The sequence below is a fragment of the Eulemur rufifrons genome, chromosome 7 (assembly GCF_041146395.1).
Source record: "Eulemur rufifrons isolate Redbay chromosome 7, OSU_ERuf_1, whole genome shotgun sequence".
NCBI lineage: Eukaryota > Metazoa > Chordata > Mammalia > Primates > Lemuridae > Eulemur > Eulemur rufifrons.
The window spans coordinates 115,678,725-115,697,611 of record NC_090989.1 but is presented as its reverse complement, the minus strand read 5'-3'; the positions used below and the strand labels follow the sequence as shown (position 1 = coordinate 115,697,611).

The 18,887-nt window shown below is 47.6% G+C and overlaps 1 protein-coding gene across 1 annotated transcript in view; it reads left to right on the top strand.

Annotated features, from left to right (window-relative positions):
* Positions 1 to 18,887, top strand: part of PXYLP1 (2-phosphoxylose phosphatase 1) — a 57,827-nt gene that overhangs the window by 14,098 nt on the left and 24,842 nt on the right. Inside the window, exon 2 of the mRNA XM_069473155.1 lies at positions 12,493 to 12,623. Coding sequence (XP_069329256.1) covers positions 12,545 to 12,623 — 79 coding nt within the window. The 5' untranslated portion in view covers positions 12,493 to 12,544. The remainder of the gene's footprint in view (positions 1 to 12,492; positions 12,624 to 18,887) is intronic.

Sequence of the window (18,887 nt, the reverse complement as noted above, 5' to 3'; positions counted from 1 at the left end):
CGAGGGCAGCTTCCCTGAGAAAGTGATCTTTGAGCTGGGATCCAGGGGTGATGAGAAGTCAGCCAGGTAGGAAATGGGGAGGGCAGAGGAGAGGCAGCATGGCTGGCTGGAGGAAGGCAGAGAGGGCGGATTGCTGGTGCCGTGCTGAGCCTCTCTGTTCATTTATCTCTTCATTTATACATTCATTCACTCATTCAACAGATATTGATAACCACCTGCTCTAGACCAGGCACTGTTCTAGGCACTGGGGACACAAGTGTAGGGAGCAAGACTGACAAAGTTTCTAGCCCCATGGAGCTCACTATTGCTGTGTCACAAATCATCCTCAAACTTGGTGCCTTACTTAAATCAACCATCGATTTACTGTTACCCTCACGGTCTGGAGGTAGACTGAGCCCAGCTGGCTGTTTCTTGCTCAGGCATCTCCCACAGTTACTCAGGCAGGAACTGGTCTGGAATTGTCCCTCACGTGTCTGCTGCCTGTGCTGGGAAGACTCAAACAGCGGGAGTTAGAACAGATGGGCTTCTTGGGCATGGCTATCTGAGTGGCCTCTCCCATGGTTTCTCTAGCATGCTGGCTTCAGGGTTCCAAAGCAAGTGGTCCAGGAGAGAGTGAGCCAGGTAGAATCTGCATGGATTTTTCTGACCTGGCCTTGGAGGTCATACAGCATCATTTCTATCACATTCTATTCATTGAGGCAGCTCCAAAGGTCTGCTCAGGGGACTTAGAAACCCCTCTTGATGGGAGACATGACAGAGGATTTGTAGACCTGCTTTGAAACCGCCACATTCTCATTCTCTGCATTCCTGAGCATTTCAGCGTTGGCTTCAAATGGGTTGCCTGTCTCAGCTCACCAGGTCCTCCCGAGAAGGTAGTCTAATGCCCCTGTGTAGTGGCTCCAGCACGCCCCTCCCCTGCCCCAAGCTGCTCCAAAAGTCATAGGTTTCTGAATCTCAGGTTCTTTTTTGTGGGGAGGTGATGCCCTTGTAACTAGCATTTTAGGCACCTGCCTAACTGACCCAAGTCCCCAGGGAGCAAGGCTCTTCTGTGGATATGAGAGGTATCTGGCAGGGGGAGGCACAGTGCAAGGGCTTGAATTCAGGCTGCACTGGCAGGTGGGACCTTGGAGGCCATGGGCAGTGTTTGGTTGACATTGTGGGAAACCGTGAAAGGGCCACAGATCTGGTGACTACCTAACAGGGAGATGATAGAAGACAGTCCTTCTTGGAAGAACAAGATTTTGTATTACGTTTTAAAATTAATCTGTTAGAATGATTTGTTTTACAAAACAAGGCTTTCAGTACGTTCCTATCTTAAAGAGAGGAAGCATGGATCTCCATCCTGACTGAATCAGTTTTACCTCGATCAGTGGTGTACCAGTCTGTGGTTAATTTGCACAAGGTTGGTGAGCAGAGTCAACTTCCTATAAGCAACAGTAAGTTACGGAACAGTCTATAACATTCCTAAAGTACACACAGTAGCACCCAACCAGTAGCTCAACAGACCTTGGAAGATGAATACTAAAGCAGGATAAATATTACAGGATAGCATTTGGCCTGTTTAGTAGACATACCTAGAAACTCAATTTAGAGACTCAATTTTATGATGATAATACGGAATGAGTACTTGCTCATTTAGCTTGAATTTGTGGAAACTAGTGAGTTAATAAGACTCATGGTTACCTCATTACTACTCTCAAGTTTCTCATTTAAGTACATTTGACCTGGAGTCCTTGTGTTTCATTACAACTTTAACCTAAGCGGAATCAAAGCCTTGGTACTTTTAATAGTATTATTCCCTACCCTATTGGCAGGGAGCTGGGACTAGATGCAGTTCAGTTTCCTTCCTAAGGTAAATGTCTGCCATTTTATGTGACAGTGCTCTTAGCTCTCTTTTTGCTCTACTTGTCACTTTGTAAGTACAAAGGAGCCAAAAAATAATTTTGAAAGCTTGTTTTGGGATCTCAATCAGGGAATCCTTGGATCTTGGTGCATGGAGGATTCCTAGAGGTCACCCTTATCAGTCCCTCCACAGCATCCCCAGCAGGTGGGTACCCACTCCTGACCACCTCCATGGGCAGGAGGGCTCATTCTGTACTGGCACTGCTGGCCTCCCACAGAGCAAGGCAGCAGTTTTCTAAAATTTATTTTGAGGGCACGGGGTTCCTGCCCACTGGCCCTGGCAGTGATACCGATCTGCAGGGTTCCTGGTGTCCCAGTCCTCGTCACGGTCGAGTAATAGAATGGTCCTGCAGCAAGTGTAGGGCTTTGCGAAGTTCTGTAGGTAAATGTGCTCCCAGCCTGAAAAAGCCTTCACAGGGTGAAACACCTTGCAGTGGCATCATGGGTGCTCCGTGCATGTGTCCGTCCAGAGCAAAATCCTGTTTCTGCGTCGTATTTTTAACACAGAAATGCAAGGATCGGAAAGCATACGTGGCCTTGGCAGCCTGTGCCTTCAGGGCTGCCTGATTCACGTTGTGCAACTGTGATTCTCAGGACTTCGTAAGCTTTTTTTGCCTTTAAAAATTTGACTTTTGGCCAGGCGCGATGGCTCACGCCTGTAATCCTAGCACTCTGGGAGGCCGAGGCGGGAGGATCGCTCGAGGTCAGGAGGTCGAGACCAGCCTGAGCAAGACCGAGACCCCCGTCTCTACTAAAATTAGAAAGAAATTATCTGTACAACCAAAAATATATACAGAAAAAATTAGCCAGGCATGGTGGTACATGCCTGTAGTCCCAGCTACTTGGGAGGCTGAGGCAGTAGGATCACTTGAGCCCAGAAGTTTGAGGTTGCCGTGAGCTAGGCTGACGCCACGGCACTCTAGCCCAGGCAACAAAGCGAGACTCTGTCTCAAAAAAAAAAAAAAAAAATTTTACTTTTATCACTCAAACCTTCATCATATGCCACTTGCAATTCCAGTTTTATAGCCTGTCTATTTAATCCTGTGTGCTTTCCTTGACATTTTAAGAAACTTTTAATTGATACAGTTTGCTGGCAAAATAAAAAATAAAATTAAAAACAGCTATAGTTTTAAAGTGACTTTGTGGTGAATAAATCATGCCAACTGCATGTTCTCTTTTCTTTGTTGAGGTACTTACAACTGCTCTTGACATTCTAAAATAAGAATGCCAGTTTCAGATTGTAGCTACTTCTAAAACTTAAGAAAGAGCAAAGCAGAGAAGTTGGACAGAACATAGGCTTCTTCCAAAATGTCAGAAAAAATAACTGAAGAGAACATAAAAGTGAAAATCTTGGCCTGCTGAATTAGTTATTTCAGTCTGTTCTGGCCCCGAGAAACGATCAGCTGCCTTGACAAGTTTATCCTTCATAGAGCTGGAAAAACCTCAGAGGAGAGAGTCATTCTCTCCTTTGTAGTTCACAAATGAAGACAAAAAAATCTTTACTATTTCAGGGATTTAAAAATACTAAATCTTCAGATTATCAGTCTCAAATCTTTTTTGGAAAGAAATGGTAGATAAATAATTCATGGTGCATATTCTAAAGACATATAAAATGTGGAATTAAAGGTCTATTAGAAGAACATGTACAGTGGGTAGGCTGCAGGCTGCTCTGCCATTTGTCACTGCTGAATTATACCTGAGCAAACTGGCACTGATGTTTTTTAAACATGTAATTATGACTGTATGTGCTTTGATTGCTAGATCTGGTACTGTCATCAGATGACTGAGTTTGAGAATAATTTTTTAGAATAACTGTGTGTGTTGTCAAACCTCCAGTTGTGGGTTGCTGGAGAAATACCCTCGCTCCCTTGTTCCTAACAGAACCCTAATTCTGTTCAGGCCTCCACCCTTTCCCTCCTTGCATGGGCCTCTGCCAGGAGGTGACTCCTGATTGGCTCATCCAGTCCTTGGGGTCCGTTCCCAGTGCCAGTGATTGGTTGGGCATGGGCATGTGACACACTGCTGCCAGTGAGATGGGAGGAGTTTCTGGGGAAGGCTTCCTTGCTGCCAGTAGAGATGCACAGGATTACCCCTTATGCCTCTGCCCATTGCCAAGCACGGCTGTGGTGCCTGGGAGTGTGGCCGCCATCTTGTGGCCATGAGAGAAGCCAGCCCAGGGAGAAAACAAACACACAGAATGGCAGAAAGCACAGAGATAAAAAGCCTTTGGCTGCTGTTGATGGCTTTGAGTTGCTGAATTAACCAGCCCTGGAGCTGCTGTTCTAACACTATGACTTGTTACGTAACAATGTTCATGAGTCTTTTTGCCTTAGCCAGGGTTTTCTGTTACCTGCAGCCAAGCCATACATATTCATGTGTGCATATCCATGCATAGATACATGAATTATTTAAGACAGAACAAAAAATAAAGTTCAAAAAGAACAAAGGTTACCATCCCTGTGTCTCATTTATATCATATCTAAGAGTGACATTCAGCCTGGTCAGTGACAAGTTCTAGGTAGGGTATTGGTTTGGCTGCTTTAACAGAAGTGAAGTAACAATGGCTTAAAAAAGTTTGTGGATTGATTTTTCTCTCCCCAAACAATTTGAGCTGGTAGGCAATCAAGGAGATGGTGACTTTGCCCCTTGGGGTCATTCTGGATGCTTCCCTGTCATCCACTAGGATTTTGTTTCCATCTGCATGATCAAAGCTGGCTCACCATCATGTCAGTGTTTCGGAGCATGGGCGGGGGCAGGAAGAAGGGTCAGGGTGGGCTGGGACAGGCAGCCTCCTTTTGATCTGAAATTGCCAAATTACTTCCAGTCACGGCTCATTGGCCAGAACTTGATCACATGACCACAGCTAGTTGCAAGGGAGTCTGGGGCATATTCTCTTTAGCTGGGTGGCCATGTATCCAGCTGAAACCCAGGGGGTTCTGCTCCTAAGGGAGAGACTAGACACTTTGAGACAGTTCGAAGTGTCTACCACATAGTATGTCTGCTACAGTGAAGAGGAAGAACGAAACAAGGGCCGAGTGCTGGGCCCACTCCGTGAATGTAAAGCAGGGGTTTGAGGCATGCAAGCCGGGCTCTGTGAGCAGCCCGGGTCCCTGTGCCAATTCTGACCTATCCTGGCCTCTCTTCAGATCACCAGAGGGACTTAAACCAGGTAATATTTAAAACCTCTTCCAACTCTGACTTTCTCTGGCATGGTCCAGTGGGCTTTCTATTTCCAGCATGAGGGAGAGGGAGCAAAGACAAGGGAGAAGCAGGGTAAGCACATGGGTATTGAAACCACTGGAGAAATCACTGGAAGCATTTATTGAGAGCTCACTGGGAACTGGGTACTGTGCTGTGTGCCTTGCATGTATCAGCCCCATTAGCCTCACGCAACCTGTGAGATGGGCCCAGTGATTGTTCCCATGTCGTAGGTGGAGAAGCTGTGGCTCACTGAGGGGGCAGGGCAGGGCTCCAGACCTAGCCCACTGGCCCTGGGCCCATACACTTAACTGCCTGTTATGGGAAGGACTGGGAAATGAGATGGGGTTTGTGGGGTGTGGCCAGATCACAGCAGGCCCTGAAAGCAGGGCAGAGAACATTGGGCTCAGCACTACCCTTTATCCAGGGCCTGCTTTAGGATCAATTTGCAGCACTGATCAATGCACCACCACCCCACATACCTTCCTGGGTCCCCTGAAGCCAGGAGGTCGCTGTTGCCACTCCATGTCACGTCTGGGCAAGACAGTGTCATGGGTTATATCACCCCTCACTACCCTAGGGTAGAAGACAGGTTGCTCTTCAGGAGGAGAGTACCGGGTGAGAAAGGTGCCTGGGAGGGGCACTTGTGAGGCAAAGTGCAGAATGTTCAAGGCAAGGCACGCCTCATGGTTACTGGGCATCCTTCAAGATGTTGCCCCTGCTGAGAGGGACAAGGGGGCCTCTGCGCCTGCTCTTGTCCAGTATTCCTGAAGGAGGCTGGGTCCTGGAAAGAGATAGACCCTGGCCCTAGAAAATGAGGTCAGTCCTCAAAGTGGGCCTGTCCCTAAGCTGGCACTCCCTGGTGGCATGGCTCCTGCGATCAAACCCTTCCTTCTGCTCCAACCTGCAGATCAGTTGGCTTTGTGCCCAGAGGGCACTCTGGGCAGGAGTGCTAATCAGTGGTGTGCTGTCTGGTCCCACTGATGGAAGATTCCCGGGGGCCAGCAGTTCAGCTGGCCTGGTTAGAGGGAGTGAGACCCTTGCAGCCCAGCTCCTGTGGGACTTCTGGGCAGCTGGCTGCCCCAGGGGCAGTGATTCACTGCATGTGTCACTGTGGGATGGTGCCTAGAATGACCCACTCCCTTCTCTGGCTCTTCTCACTCACGACAACCCAACACCCCACTGCCACCATTAACAGTCAGTGCAGTCTGACTAAACGCCATCCCTTTGGTTCATTCTGTTTTCCTAAAATACAGTCACAAATGCACCACCTCCAATCTGCTCTGCAAGACTGAAGGCCAGTGTCACCACGTCCAGGAAACCTACCTGCCATATCCTAGCCTGGATGTGGTCTCCTCTCTCCTCCTGATAGCAATGGTTACCTATGGCCTAGGTCTATTTACTCATTACTTCCATGACCAGACTGTAAGCTTCCTTAAAAAAAAAAACAAAAACTGTTTAATAAAAAATCCTTTAACTTCAGACATACAACAAAGCAGAGTGGATGTAATGAACCCTCACAATCTGTCACCCACCTTCAACTATCGTCAGCATTTTGCCAGGCTTGTTTCATCCATTCCCCTCAACCTTGTTATACCCCGCCCCCTGGAAGATTGTAAAGCAAATCCTAAATCTCATATCATTTCTCCCATAAATACTTTAGCACATTTCAGCTGTGAGCTTCAAGATGGCAACAACTATACCCTGTGTCCAGTGTCCTTACCACTTAGAATGGTACCTGACACTTACTAGCTCTCAGGAAATATGTTATTTTGAATCAGGTGACTTATTGACTGAAGTAACTAGCATCAGCTTTTAGAACTGAGCCTGCAAATTAACTGGAGAACTCTGGAATGTGAATAACTGCTGTGAACTCACAGCCCCTCCATCCCAGGTGCCTGTCTTGCTGCCTGGGGTTTCTGGAGGCTCTAGAATCTGTCCATCTTCATCAGACTTCAAGGTTGGTTTATTCTTAGCCAAGCATCTTTGATTTTGCAATTAAACTGCACTCTGAGGTGACCTTAGAGAGGGAGAATTACTAAAATATAGCTTTTACCTTTGCTTCATTCATATTTAGCTCACAATTGTGGACTTGAAGAGTTTATTATTATTATTACTATTATGTATTTACTTAGACCAAGATAATTCTGACCAAAAAAATCAAAGTGTAGAATACATCTAAAGCATTTTCTTTAATGCCATCTTTCTATTCCTAGTAATGGTGTTTTAACTGCACAAATGAAAGATAATTGAATGCACATTTTCTTTCAAGCTGTCTTGGTCATGTTTACCCTAAATTCTGTACACTTTGAAGGAGACCCTAGATGTGGCATTTCCAGCTCTTACACGGTAAAAAATAAATAGGCCAGGGCTTAGGCTCTGGAAATCTCTCATGGTAGAACAGCAGCTTGTAAAAATGCCTTTGACATGTTCATTTTTTCTCCTTAATTCAGAAATGGTATTTATCATAACGTAATGGGAACTGCTTGTTAACTATCACTGTTTTCAAAATTGTGTTCTATAATCTTTTCTTTCACTGCTCAGATTTATTGTAACGTTGAATTGAGTTAGCTGGGTTTTCTGTTTTGTTTGTTTTGTTTTTACTGTTTCATCAGGAATTCAGAGTAAGAATTTATTTGTGGGTTTAGCACAGGGGAAGAAGCTGTGCCCAGCAGACAGCTGATGAGTGGTAACTGTTATGTGTTCAGATTTCACATATAAGGGTTGTTTCCACAGAAGTATTTATGGGAGTTGAATTTGGTCATGATGCCATATTGAGCCAAGATCATGTTTTCCATTGAAGGTGATGGGACTTGAGAGATTTTGGGGGATCAGGACATGTGGGAGCTGTAATCCCACAGCACCTCCCCCTGCCAATACAGCAGTGCGTGGATTTTATTTTGGGGGCTGTGAGTCAGCAGGCTGTGGGGTTTCTGCTCTGGACCCAGAGTCCTGGCTGTCCTTGGCATCACTTGTATGAGTCTGATGGGGTGTCTTGGTGGGCGCAGAGCTCCTGTGGAGGGAGAAGTGTGGGGAGGTGGCAGGAAGGGAGCCTAGGGATTGCATGACTTCTCCAGTGGCTGCAGGAGCCTCTCACCTGGGGCTGGACAAGGGGAAAGGGAGGTCTGGAGAACTGAGGCTGGAGATTGGACCACAGAGCCAGAAAGAGCCAGTGGGCTGGTGATCCTGGTCCTCTTGGGGTGGGGCCCAGCAGAAGCTGAGCCAGATGTTCCAGGCTGGAAAGCCCAGGGCAAGGATGGACTCAACGGCTGAGTCAGCCCCAGGGAAGGCTCGTGTGGTAGAGGAGCCGTGAGTGTGGCTGCAAACGTGGCTGCCTGCCCTGACGGGTGGGACGGGCCCGTGAGGAGGGAAGTGGCGAGTGGCCAGGGTTTGGAAGAGGAACCACAGCATGGAACAGAAGCAGCAGCTCAGGGGGAAGGGCGGATCCCTGTGTTCGGATAATGGCGTAGGGGTCTGCGTGGCTCCTCCAGAGCGTGGGAGTCAGCCACGGCACGTACCGACTCTGCCGGGTGCTCTGCCTGCTGTGGTTCTTGTTCCCACTGCCACCTGCTTTCAGGCTTTTATCCCCAGTCTGATTTAAAAATCAGGATCCTGCGACTCAGAGAAGTGAAGTCAGTCAGTTGTCAGGAGGACACACAGGAAATAAGCGGCAGAGCTGGGAACTGAACACAGATCTGCTGGTCTCCGGAGCCTCGTGCTTCCCACCACTTCCCAGCGCCTTTCATTCTCTCCCACTGAAGAAGTGTCCCCGTGAAGAAACACCCACAGCAGAACCACCCGCTCCGGTTCCCACGTCGGACACAGCACACATCCCTGCCCCTTGTGGGCCTAGTTCCGGCTGCAAGGAAACATCTTCAGATTCATGTGAATTTTGGATTCTGTTGTCATTATTTAGCAATTTTAAAAAAGTAAGAAGAAAGCATGACCTTTATCTCTGAGTTTTCCAGTGAAATGGGCTCCAGAGAAAACATGTGTGTAAAGGGCTGGTGGTCACACCAGCCTGGTCCCCAGCACAGGGGGAAGTCCTGGGACTCTGGCCATGCTGCAGGCTGTCCAGGGAGAGCCAGAACCCCAGAGAATACCATGGGGGAACGGCAGGTGTTCCCACTGCTTGTCAAATGAAAAGCCACAGAAAGGCAGAGATACTAGTGGTCCAAAGACAAGAAGCAGTAAGGTAGTTACATGATCCCAGCCATCTGGTTAACCCAACATATTTAAATCTAAACTAAATATAGCCCCTTTCCCCCAAAACACTCAGCATATTAAAGCACGTAGACAAGATGGAGATTTGCATGTGGTGCCTGCAGATGAGGATATGGAGATCTGGATCCTGGCTTAGAATTTCGGGTGAAGATGCAAGGCGTTTCCTCCCCACGGTATCAGTTAGATTGTGCTTGCTGTCAAGATCCCAAAACTCATTGGCTTAAAACCGCAACCCTTATGCTTGCTTCTGATCCTGTGGATGGGCCATGCAGTTCTTTTGGTCTGGGCAGACTCTGCTCATATGATCTCTTGGTGGTCTGGCTGGAGCTGGGTGGTCTAGGATGGCCTCACGTGTGTGGCGATTGTCAGGCTGGTTGTTTGAAGAGAGTCTCAGCAGGGACTGCTTGGCTCCACCTGGTCTCTCATCCTCCAGCAGACTAGCCTGGGGTCTTCACACGGTGATCTCAGTGTTGCAAAAGTAGCAGAGGAGGACAAGGCCCAGCGCATCAGTACTTTTCCAGCCTCTGCCTGCAACACATCTGCTGTCATCCCATTGGCCAAAACAAATCCTTGGCCAAGTTCAGAGTCATTGTAGGAAGAGACTACATAAGGCCATGAATATGGAAAGGCATGAACAAATTGGGAGCCCTAACTGCAACAAATCTACCCTGCCGTAAGCCAAAGATGTAACTTAGCAAGCAGTGATTGCTTCTAACAAATGCCCACCCGAAGACAACTCTGGACCATACTGTGGTTAATCCCCATGTGAAAGGGCAGTGTCAGGTAAAACCATAGGAAACATCCTTAGTTGCTCTAGTGGCCTGTCCTGCCAGTCAGGGAGGTGGGAAGTCCCCAGGAGGCTGGGAGCAGGGAGTAATTGAAGGGCCAGACCTAGCCCAGCAGTGGAAGAAAGGACCTGGCCTCCTACATGCAAATGCAGAGCAACCAACAGGCTAGTCTGGCCTCCAAGGTGATGAAGTAAGAGACACCACGTGGCCTCAGAAATCAGGGGTGGGTGATTCCTGGGGATGGTGTGGTAGCTTCCCAGGCCCAGAATGAGGCCTGAAGACAGGCTGTGAGCCAGAGCTGCAAAGGGAGGGATATGAAAAAGAACACATGATTGTGTAGTACTGAGCTTGGGGTACTGGACCCCACCCTTGGTTAGGGATGGACAGAAGCACTTTACGTTGGAAGGTGTAAAATTGGGGTCTGTTTGTTAACAGAGATACCAGTTGCTGGACATACAAGTTCAATTGTGAGGTGCAAGTGGATTTTCGTCAATCTTTTAGCAAATGTTCTCTTTTGGTAGAATGTCTGACAGGTCCCTTAAAGAGAGTGGTTTTCAAACTCCCCTGCAGGGCCCTTGGGGAGGGGGTGGGAAGGAAGGGTCTCCGGGGCTCTGGCTCCTGCTTCATTCTAGCAGATACGCTTTTTAAAAAAACAGGTTATTCAGATATAATTCACACACCATACAGTCCACCAAGTGTACAGTTTAATGGCTTTTACTATATTTGTGCAACCCTCACCACATTAGCAGATGAGCTTTTATCTGATTTTGTCTATCAGTTCTCTGAAGGAGATTCTATTGGAAGGGGGAAAAATTCAGGTTTGAAATTACTGTTACAGTCTTACTGTAGGTTAAGAACCTTTTCTAGAGAGACTGTGTTTTCAAGTTCTTTTTAAAATCCCAGGCCGGGCGCGGTGGCTCACGCCTGTAATCCTAGCACTCTGGGAGGCCGAGGCGGGTGGATCGCTCGAGGTCAGGAGTTCGAGACCAGCCTGAGCAAGAGTGAGACCCCGTCTCTACTAAAAATAGAAAGAAATTATATGGACAACTAAAATATATATATACAAAAAATTAGCCGGGCATGGTGGCTCATGCCTGTAGTCCCAGCTACTCGGGAGGCTGAGGCAGTAGGATCGCTAAGCCCAGGAGTTTGAGGTTGCTGTGAGCTAGACTGACGCCACGGCACTCAGTCTAGCCCGGGCAACAGAGTGAGACTCTGTCTCAAAAAAAAAAAAAAAAAAACAAAAAAAAATCCCAACGAGAACCAGGAAATAAACTTGATTTCTAAAACTGATAAGGTAAAACCAAAAGTAGCCATTCACTTTTTTTTTTTTTTTTTGAGACAGAGTCTCACTTTGTTGCCCAGGCTAGAGTGAGTGCCGTGGCGTCAGCCTAGCTCACAGCAACCTTAAACTCCTGGGCTCAAGGGATCCTCCTGTCTCAGCCTCCCGAGTAGTTGGGACTACAGGCATGCACCACCATGCCCGGCTAATTTTTTCTATATATATATTTTAGCTGTCCATATAATTTCTTTCTATTTTTAGTAGAGACGGGGTCTCGCTCTTGCTCAGGCTGGTCTCGAACTCCTGAGCTCAAACGATCCGCCCACCTCGGCCTCCCAGAGTGCTAGGATTACAGGCGTGAGCCACCGCGCCCGGCCCATTCACTTTTTTCACAGAAGGAACATTTGGGGCCTCATTCAGCTTTTTGTTTTGTTTTGTTTTGTTTTTGAAGTCCTCCTGCACAGTTCTAATGTGGCTAGAGGAATTTAGAATGAGTGGAGTGGGGCTTCAGGAAGACCCCCGGGTGCAGCTGAACTAGGCTCAGTGGCCCAGGTTGGAGGGAGGTCTGTAATTAGCGAGGGGGCTAGTTAGTGCAGGAGCAGACCCTGTCGCACACCCAAGACGTCTCTAAAAGCATTACTGCAATGACTGATGTTCAGATTAACGATTAAAATTAAAGAAGACCAAGGTCATCTTAGCAGAATGTTCATCAAAAAATTTCCAGATTTAAAGGTTGGAGGTCATACTGGGGCATGCTGGTCCATGTGACGACTTCCTTCATTGTCCGGCACATTGTAAATGCTCAATAAATGTCCTTTACATTATTCTTTGGAAAGGTCATGTCTATAAAATATCTCACTCGCTGTTGATGTCAGATAAACGAGGCATTCATGAACTGGTTTCCTGTTGTTAACTTGAAGGGAGCGTTCTCGCTTGGGCTCATGTGGGGACAAAGACTAATCATAGAGCGTGCGATTGTTCTCCAGCTCGAGATTCATGCCTCCCTGCCAGGGGACTGGGCTAATCGGATTATTTTCATTTGACAAACTTGGTTTTCCATCTCTGAACACTTGTTTATTGCCTCTGCTTCATTCACAGGACGTGTTCCCGATTTGAGGTGAAACCATGAAGAGAAAATAGAGCAATAATAATGCTTTTCCGCAACCGCTTCTTGCTGCTGCTGGCCCTGGCTGCGCTGCTGGCCTTCCTGAGCCTCAGCTTGCAGTTCTGTGAGTAGAGCAGGCGTCACCAGGGCGTGGGAGGTTAGGTGGTTTCCTTCTGAAACAGGGGGCCTGAGTTTGTGGGAAACAAGGAGGCCCCAAAGCCTTGTTTTTTAGATGAACAATGAGGTTGAAAACAACCAAGTCTTTTTATCACTGGCGATCATGGTGTGTGGTTGCAAGCAGGGACCCTAAACCACCGAGCAGGGTTCAGACTGTGCTCTTTTGACTTGTGCATGGATCCTAAACTGCCTGGTTACTCGAACATTCTCAGTTCAGATTTCCCAGGTACAGACACCGAGTGCCCCAGCTTGACTTTTGCGCTGAGCCACACCAAGCAGAGGTGTTTGTCCGGCTGGTGGGATCATTGAGGGTTGGGTGTCCATTTTATGTCTAGTCAGCTGTGGGGTTGCAGTTGTTTGGGGCAGGGTGAGGGGATCAGGTCCCCAGTATCAAGCTTGCCCCCTGGGCAGCAGGGGCTTCGCCTTGGAAATCCCAGTGGCCAGGCAAGAGTGCTCTGATGAAGCCAGTCCGCCAACCTCACCTTCCAGCATCCTACACTGGGATCCTGGTGTTCAGGCTGTGCCCCAAATCTGTGCACACTGTAACTCCCCTAAGAGTAGCTGTCCTCAAACACAAATCTAGCACTGGGACCTTGTGGTTGCCACTTCTTAGTGGTGGCCCAGGTCTTCTGGAAGGCTCCTTGCCCTCCTGTGTGGCCCCTCTCTGCTTGGTGTGCTCTGCGAGTGCCAGCCTATTCTCTGTGCCGCAGTCCTGGTGCCCTCTGCCTGGAGTGCCTGCCCTCCTCCTCACCCCTCCTACCCTTTCCCTTTCAGCCCTGCCTCTTCTGCCCTAGGAACCTTCCAGGAGGCCCCAAGGGTTTGGTGCTTCTTTGATGTATATCAGAATGCCCTGAACCTGTTTCCTCCTTTCACTAACCATGCAGTATTGTATTTTTCCATTCTTACCTTCTTTGAGAGCAGGGACCGTGTCCCATTTCCCTCTATGTCCCAGGAACCAGCAATGCCCAGCACATGGTGGTATTTCATAAATGTTTGTCGAATGCATGAATCTATGCCTGCTCTGAAAAGCAGGTAGACCTTAATTCCCTTTCCTTCTGTCGCTGTGTACTTGAAGCTGAGAAAACATCTATATGATCCCGGGAATTGTGTTTCTGCTGTCACCTGTCTCACCCTAATGGGTGGGAGACAAGCAGTTGGTCCCCATCACCGCCCAGGGCAGCTCAGTGAGGAGGTGGTGTTTCTGTCACCGTGTGAATGAGGGAAAGAAGGGCAGGTGGCTCAGTGAGTGGGATGTTGTGAGTGTACAGAGGAGCGTGGGAAAGACTTGGTGTTAGGAATAGGTGGTTTGAAGAGAGGAGGCTTTGGGCAAGTTTCCTTGGTTCACCTCCGGTTGCGACATACTCCTGTGCACACATCTGGTGCATATGACAGTTATTTCTAATAGCAAAGGGAATTAAAAATACTCATTTTATCCTTCCAGAATTGGCAAAAGGGTCAGGAGAAGGTGGGCATCAGAAGTTTAGAAATATTCCAGATGGCTTAAGGAACTGATAGGAATCCTTTCCAAAAAGTGTGGTAGGACTTTCAGTAGTTTAATTGTCTGTAACTTTTCATTAAAAATTTTCTATCCTTTGGTTGGAGAGGTAGATGTTACAATCAACCCTGATTTTTATTCTGAGAAGCCGACAGGTTCTGAGACATGAATGTGGGTTATTTGTGTTTGCGGCGTTTCTCTTGCATGAGCTGGTTTCCACGTCACTGAATTGGCCTGTGTGTTTTGCTTATATAACTCTTCTGAAAGTACCTTCTGTTTTAGGAGAGCCAATTTGCAGCCATACTTTTTTAAGGAAAATTTTGCAGAGTAAATTAGCCTGGCTGGGTCTGAGCTCTTTATTCTTGGATACGCTGGAGTCCGGAAAGATATTAAGCTATGGACGTTCTTACTGCTCTTCTACTTCTAGGTAAACTGGAACTTTGGGGTTTCCCCATTTCTGTAGAAATGGGGTTTAATTGCTTCATTTATTTAATTGCTTTATTGGTTGCTTATTATTATGGTGTAAGAAACTGCACTAATTCATAACGCAGAGGTTTATGCTTAAGTAGCACTTATATTCTCATTCTTACCCTAAAATATATGGACTTTTTCTTTGCCATTTCTTTTGACTAATTTTTGAATGCCAAATTAGCACATAAACTAATTTTAAGTACTTTATTTGAGGCCACCAAATATAAGTTGGTTTTCTCATGCTTTCAGTAAACAGTGTAGTTTTGTTTTCTGAAATGATTGTAGACTTTGTCTTTTTAGTAATTTTCTTCTTCTGATGTTTTGAATATGAAAAAGATATTTACCCAGCTTATGATTCAAAAATCAGATTTTCTAAATAAGCATTTCTTCCTCTGGGTACAGAAAGTACGTAACAAACCCACATATATTTATTAAGTGCTTATGTGTGTTTGACATTTTTCTACACTGTGGGGGTAGAGGTAGTCAGGAAAGAGATACAGAAAAGATTAAGATACTGGCTAACCCGAGTGCAGTGGTGTTTACAACTAATTGATCACAACCAGTTACAGATTCCTTTGTTCCTTCTCCCTCCCACTGCTTCACTTGACTAGTCCAGAGATACTGCTCATAGTTTCTCAAAATATGTTCATCTTAAATGGTACTAATGACTTGCTATATGCTGATAGTCCTTAGTAAAAATCATTCATTTTGTGTTTTTAAGTCCTTGATGTTTTGAGTTTGGACATGGGAACATTCTGAAATTCCTGTTATTTGAATTGTAGGAGGTTACAAGTAAGACATGTTTTTAGTTATTATAGTTAAAATATGCACAAGTGGAAAAATAACTTCTTAAATTGAAGGATGCCTTTAGCACAAGGAAAGACCGTCGGGATGCGAAGACTTATGAATCATGAGTTATGTTTCTGCTTTTTCTGCTCATTTGTAATCATCCACTTTCCTGCTTTAACCCAGCGTTTCCTTAATGCTCATTTTGTGCTCATTTCGCCACATTCCAACCGTCATTCCCAAAATGGCGGCGTGATGAGAGCAGACAGGCTCTGGAACCATAGCCTTGGGTTGGAATGTCAGCTTCTCTGCCAAGCAGCCGTGTGCCCTGTGTCTTCTTCTGTAAAATAGAGTTAATTATTGCTACTTTGCAAGGTTGGTGTGAGAACAGAACTTTGTGGGAAAACTCTTGGCTTGCGGAAGCAAAGCCAACATAAATCTTTTTAGGCGAATCAGTACAGAGTTCCAAATAATGCACTATCATCAGAAACCAGGGCTTAACCAAAAGGTTGCCAGAGCAGATGTTACTTCAGCTATTTGGCAGAGGGAAGCTTTTGAAATACATCATTCGTGTATTTGCTTTTAATTGGAGTATATTGGCCATGATGAGGGTTAATTTATACTGAGCACATGGTGCCCATATCTGGAGCCACCCTCCTGGGCAGGGCTCTGACTGACCACAGTGGGCTCAGAGGGACGTGTTGACGGTGAACCGGAGACTGAGATTCCCTTTCGGAATATAGGAGGGTTCACCTACAGAAGTGAAAGCCAGGGTTGTCTTCAGTATCTCAAGAGCCTTCTCTGCTGGAGGAGCGGGACCTGTTCTGCATGGTCTGGGTGAACATGGTGACGCATTTCAGTTAAGTGTAGAATGGAAGTTCCTAGTAGTCAGCGTCACACAGGGTTGGAACGGGTGGTATATTCTCCACCACCTGGAGTCTGCAAGCTCTGGAGGGTCGCTCTCTGAAGAATAGAGTTATTGTGCCGGTCATTGGGCCTGATCCCATTTAAAGTTTCTTTAAATTCTGAGGTTTTATGAATTTTATCTTTCCTTGTCAATCCAGTGCCATGAGTATGTGCAACTTTGTTTTTGAGCAAATGTTCCTTGCATTTCCACCATGTGTTAGAGCCTGGGCTGGACGTTTAGTCCTCCAAGGGCCACAGAGAGCTTTCTGTCCCGAGGAGGAGAATCACAGGCAGGCACTGGGAATGCTGTGTGTGGTGCGCTTGGGCAGGTAAGAGGTGGCAGTGCCATGGGGTGGGAAAGGACGTGGACTCTGGAGCCAGGCTGCCAGAGTCAAGTCCCTGGCTTGCCATTTACCAGCTGTGTGACCTCAGGCAAGATATTTACCTTCTCTGTGCCTCAGTTTTCTCATCTGTAAAATGTGGGTAATGATGGTTCTTATTTCTTAGGGTTAGTGAAGGATTCAGTGCACCAGGAACAGGGCCTGAAACATAGTAATCACTACATGTGTGTTTGTTAAATCAAACGAATGAGAGATTACTTATGGCAGGATAGAGGATAAGAACCCAGTCGAGGATGGGAGTCAGGGAAGACTTCCCAGAGGAGGTGACATCTGAGTTCATTTCTGAGAAAGAGTAAGGGTAGATCAAGGAGGAAGCTGGGAAGAGCATTCCTGGCAGGTGGAGGTGGGTGTGCCAAGGCAGAGGGAGTGGGAGCACGGCCCAGGTTGGTCACCTGTATGTAGTGTGAAGGTGGACCAAAGGCCAGGGGCCACTTCCCATCACCGCATTACATCCTGAAGGCTCCAGGTAGCCACTGAAGCAGGGAAGGGGCCATCAGACTTGTGTCTGGGAAAGGCCACAGTCCATTACAGTGTTTTCCAGTGGTTTCCTGCGCACCTCGATCAGAATCGCCTGGGGAGCTTGTTAAAAATGCACGTGCCAAAAGCAAAAAAAAGAGCAGATACGCCACTCCCTACAGAATGAGAATCTTGGTAGGAGTGGAGCCCGTAGCAAGCTCCCTGGGGGAGTCTAAGGAACACAAGATCTGAGAACTACCAGTCCCGAGGCTGGTGAAAGGGTGAGACTGGGAGGCAACTCGGAGGCTGTTTTGCTCATTCGGCAAAAAACTGAGGGTGGCCCAGGTGAAGGAATTGGCCCTGAAAGGAAGAAGCAAAGCCAAGAGACGTCATGGAGATGCTGTGGGATTTTATAGCTGATTGGTGTTGTGGGGCCAGGATGATGGGGGGACTTTTCTGTGGCACCCAGGAGTATGGCTCAGGTAGTTCAGTAGGTGCCCCATTCATGCCTGCGTTCATTCACATAAACATCTCCTCTTTATATGGGGGAAGTCTGCTGAAGGCTGAAGGAAATGCCTAGAACAGACTGGAGGGTCAACCAGGCAGGGCTGGTGGCTCCCTGGGTCTGAAGCGAGAGGGCTCAGAGCAAGAAGAGCAGGGGACAGGGCCAGGCCGCAGGATGAGCTGGGGGCAGAGCAGGAGGGGGAGTGGGATGGGGATGTCAGTGAGGGGCATGGGAGTCACTGGAGGTCCCCGAGGGCCAGTGGGTACAGTGTCCTGCCTAAGAGCAGACCTCAGGGTCAGAGGCCTGAGAGAGACCCTGCCAGGAGGCACTCTTTGGGGACTTTGTGCTCACTGTTGGTGAAGCCCTGGGTTTGGGAAGACCAGGTCTCCTTGGAGCATGTGGAATCCGCTCCAGACCAAACAGCCTGTGAACTTGTTTTGTTTGGCCCAATCAGTGTTTTTAGATTTTTTAATTTATTTACCAATGTTTTTAAACTAGGCAATTGCATATAAACTTCCAGCCCCTCTTTAAAAATCAGACTTTCCACAACCAGAGTCCCACAGTCCCTTGTGGGACAGTTGGCAGGAGCTGAGTAGGGGCTGCCCCCCTTGGGGGTTTGGTGATTGCCCTGTCACCACAGTTGCCACCTGCCTGGTCCCTGTCAGCTCCTGAGCCGGGTCGGGGTGGGGGGGGGGGAGATGCAGAGGGAAAGAGGAGAGAGCCAAAGATGCGATTCTGGGCAGACAGCAGAAGAGAGGCCACGAGGGAGGCAGAGCAGGAGCGGCCAGGGGGCCCCATCGACAGGGGTGGTCTGTGCGGGGAGCAGGGAGCCTGCCTGGAAGTTCTCGGGTGGGCAGTCGAGGAGCCCCAGCTTAACCAGCTCAGTGTGTGTATGTGTATGTGTGTGTGTGTATGTGTGTGTGTGCATGTGTGTGCATGTGTGTGGGTGGGGGGGGGGAGAGAGACAGGGAGAGTGTTTTCTGTAGCTTCCTGGGTGCCTCTCTTACCTGCAGAGCCATCATTTTTCCTGGAGCAGCCGCCATACCCCTCCCTTTTTATGTGCTGCGGTGGGTCTGATGTTCATTAGGAAAGAGAATAACAAGGCTTGGTAGAACAGTGTGTACATTAAAGTGACACTGCCTCTGAGCAGGCAAGTGTGGAGCCCTGGAAGGAGCCACGGTGTTTTGTTTT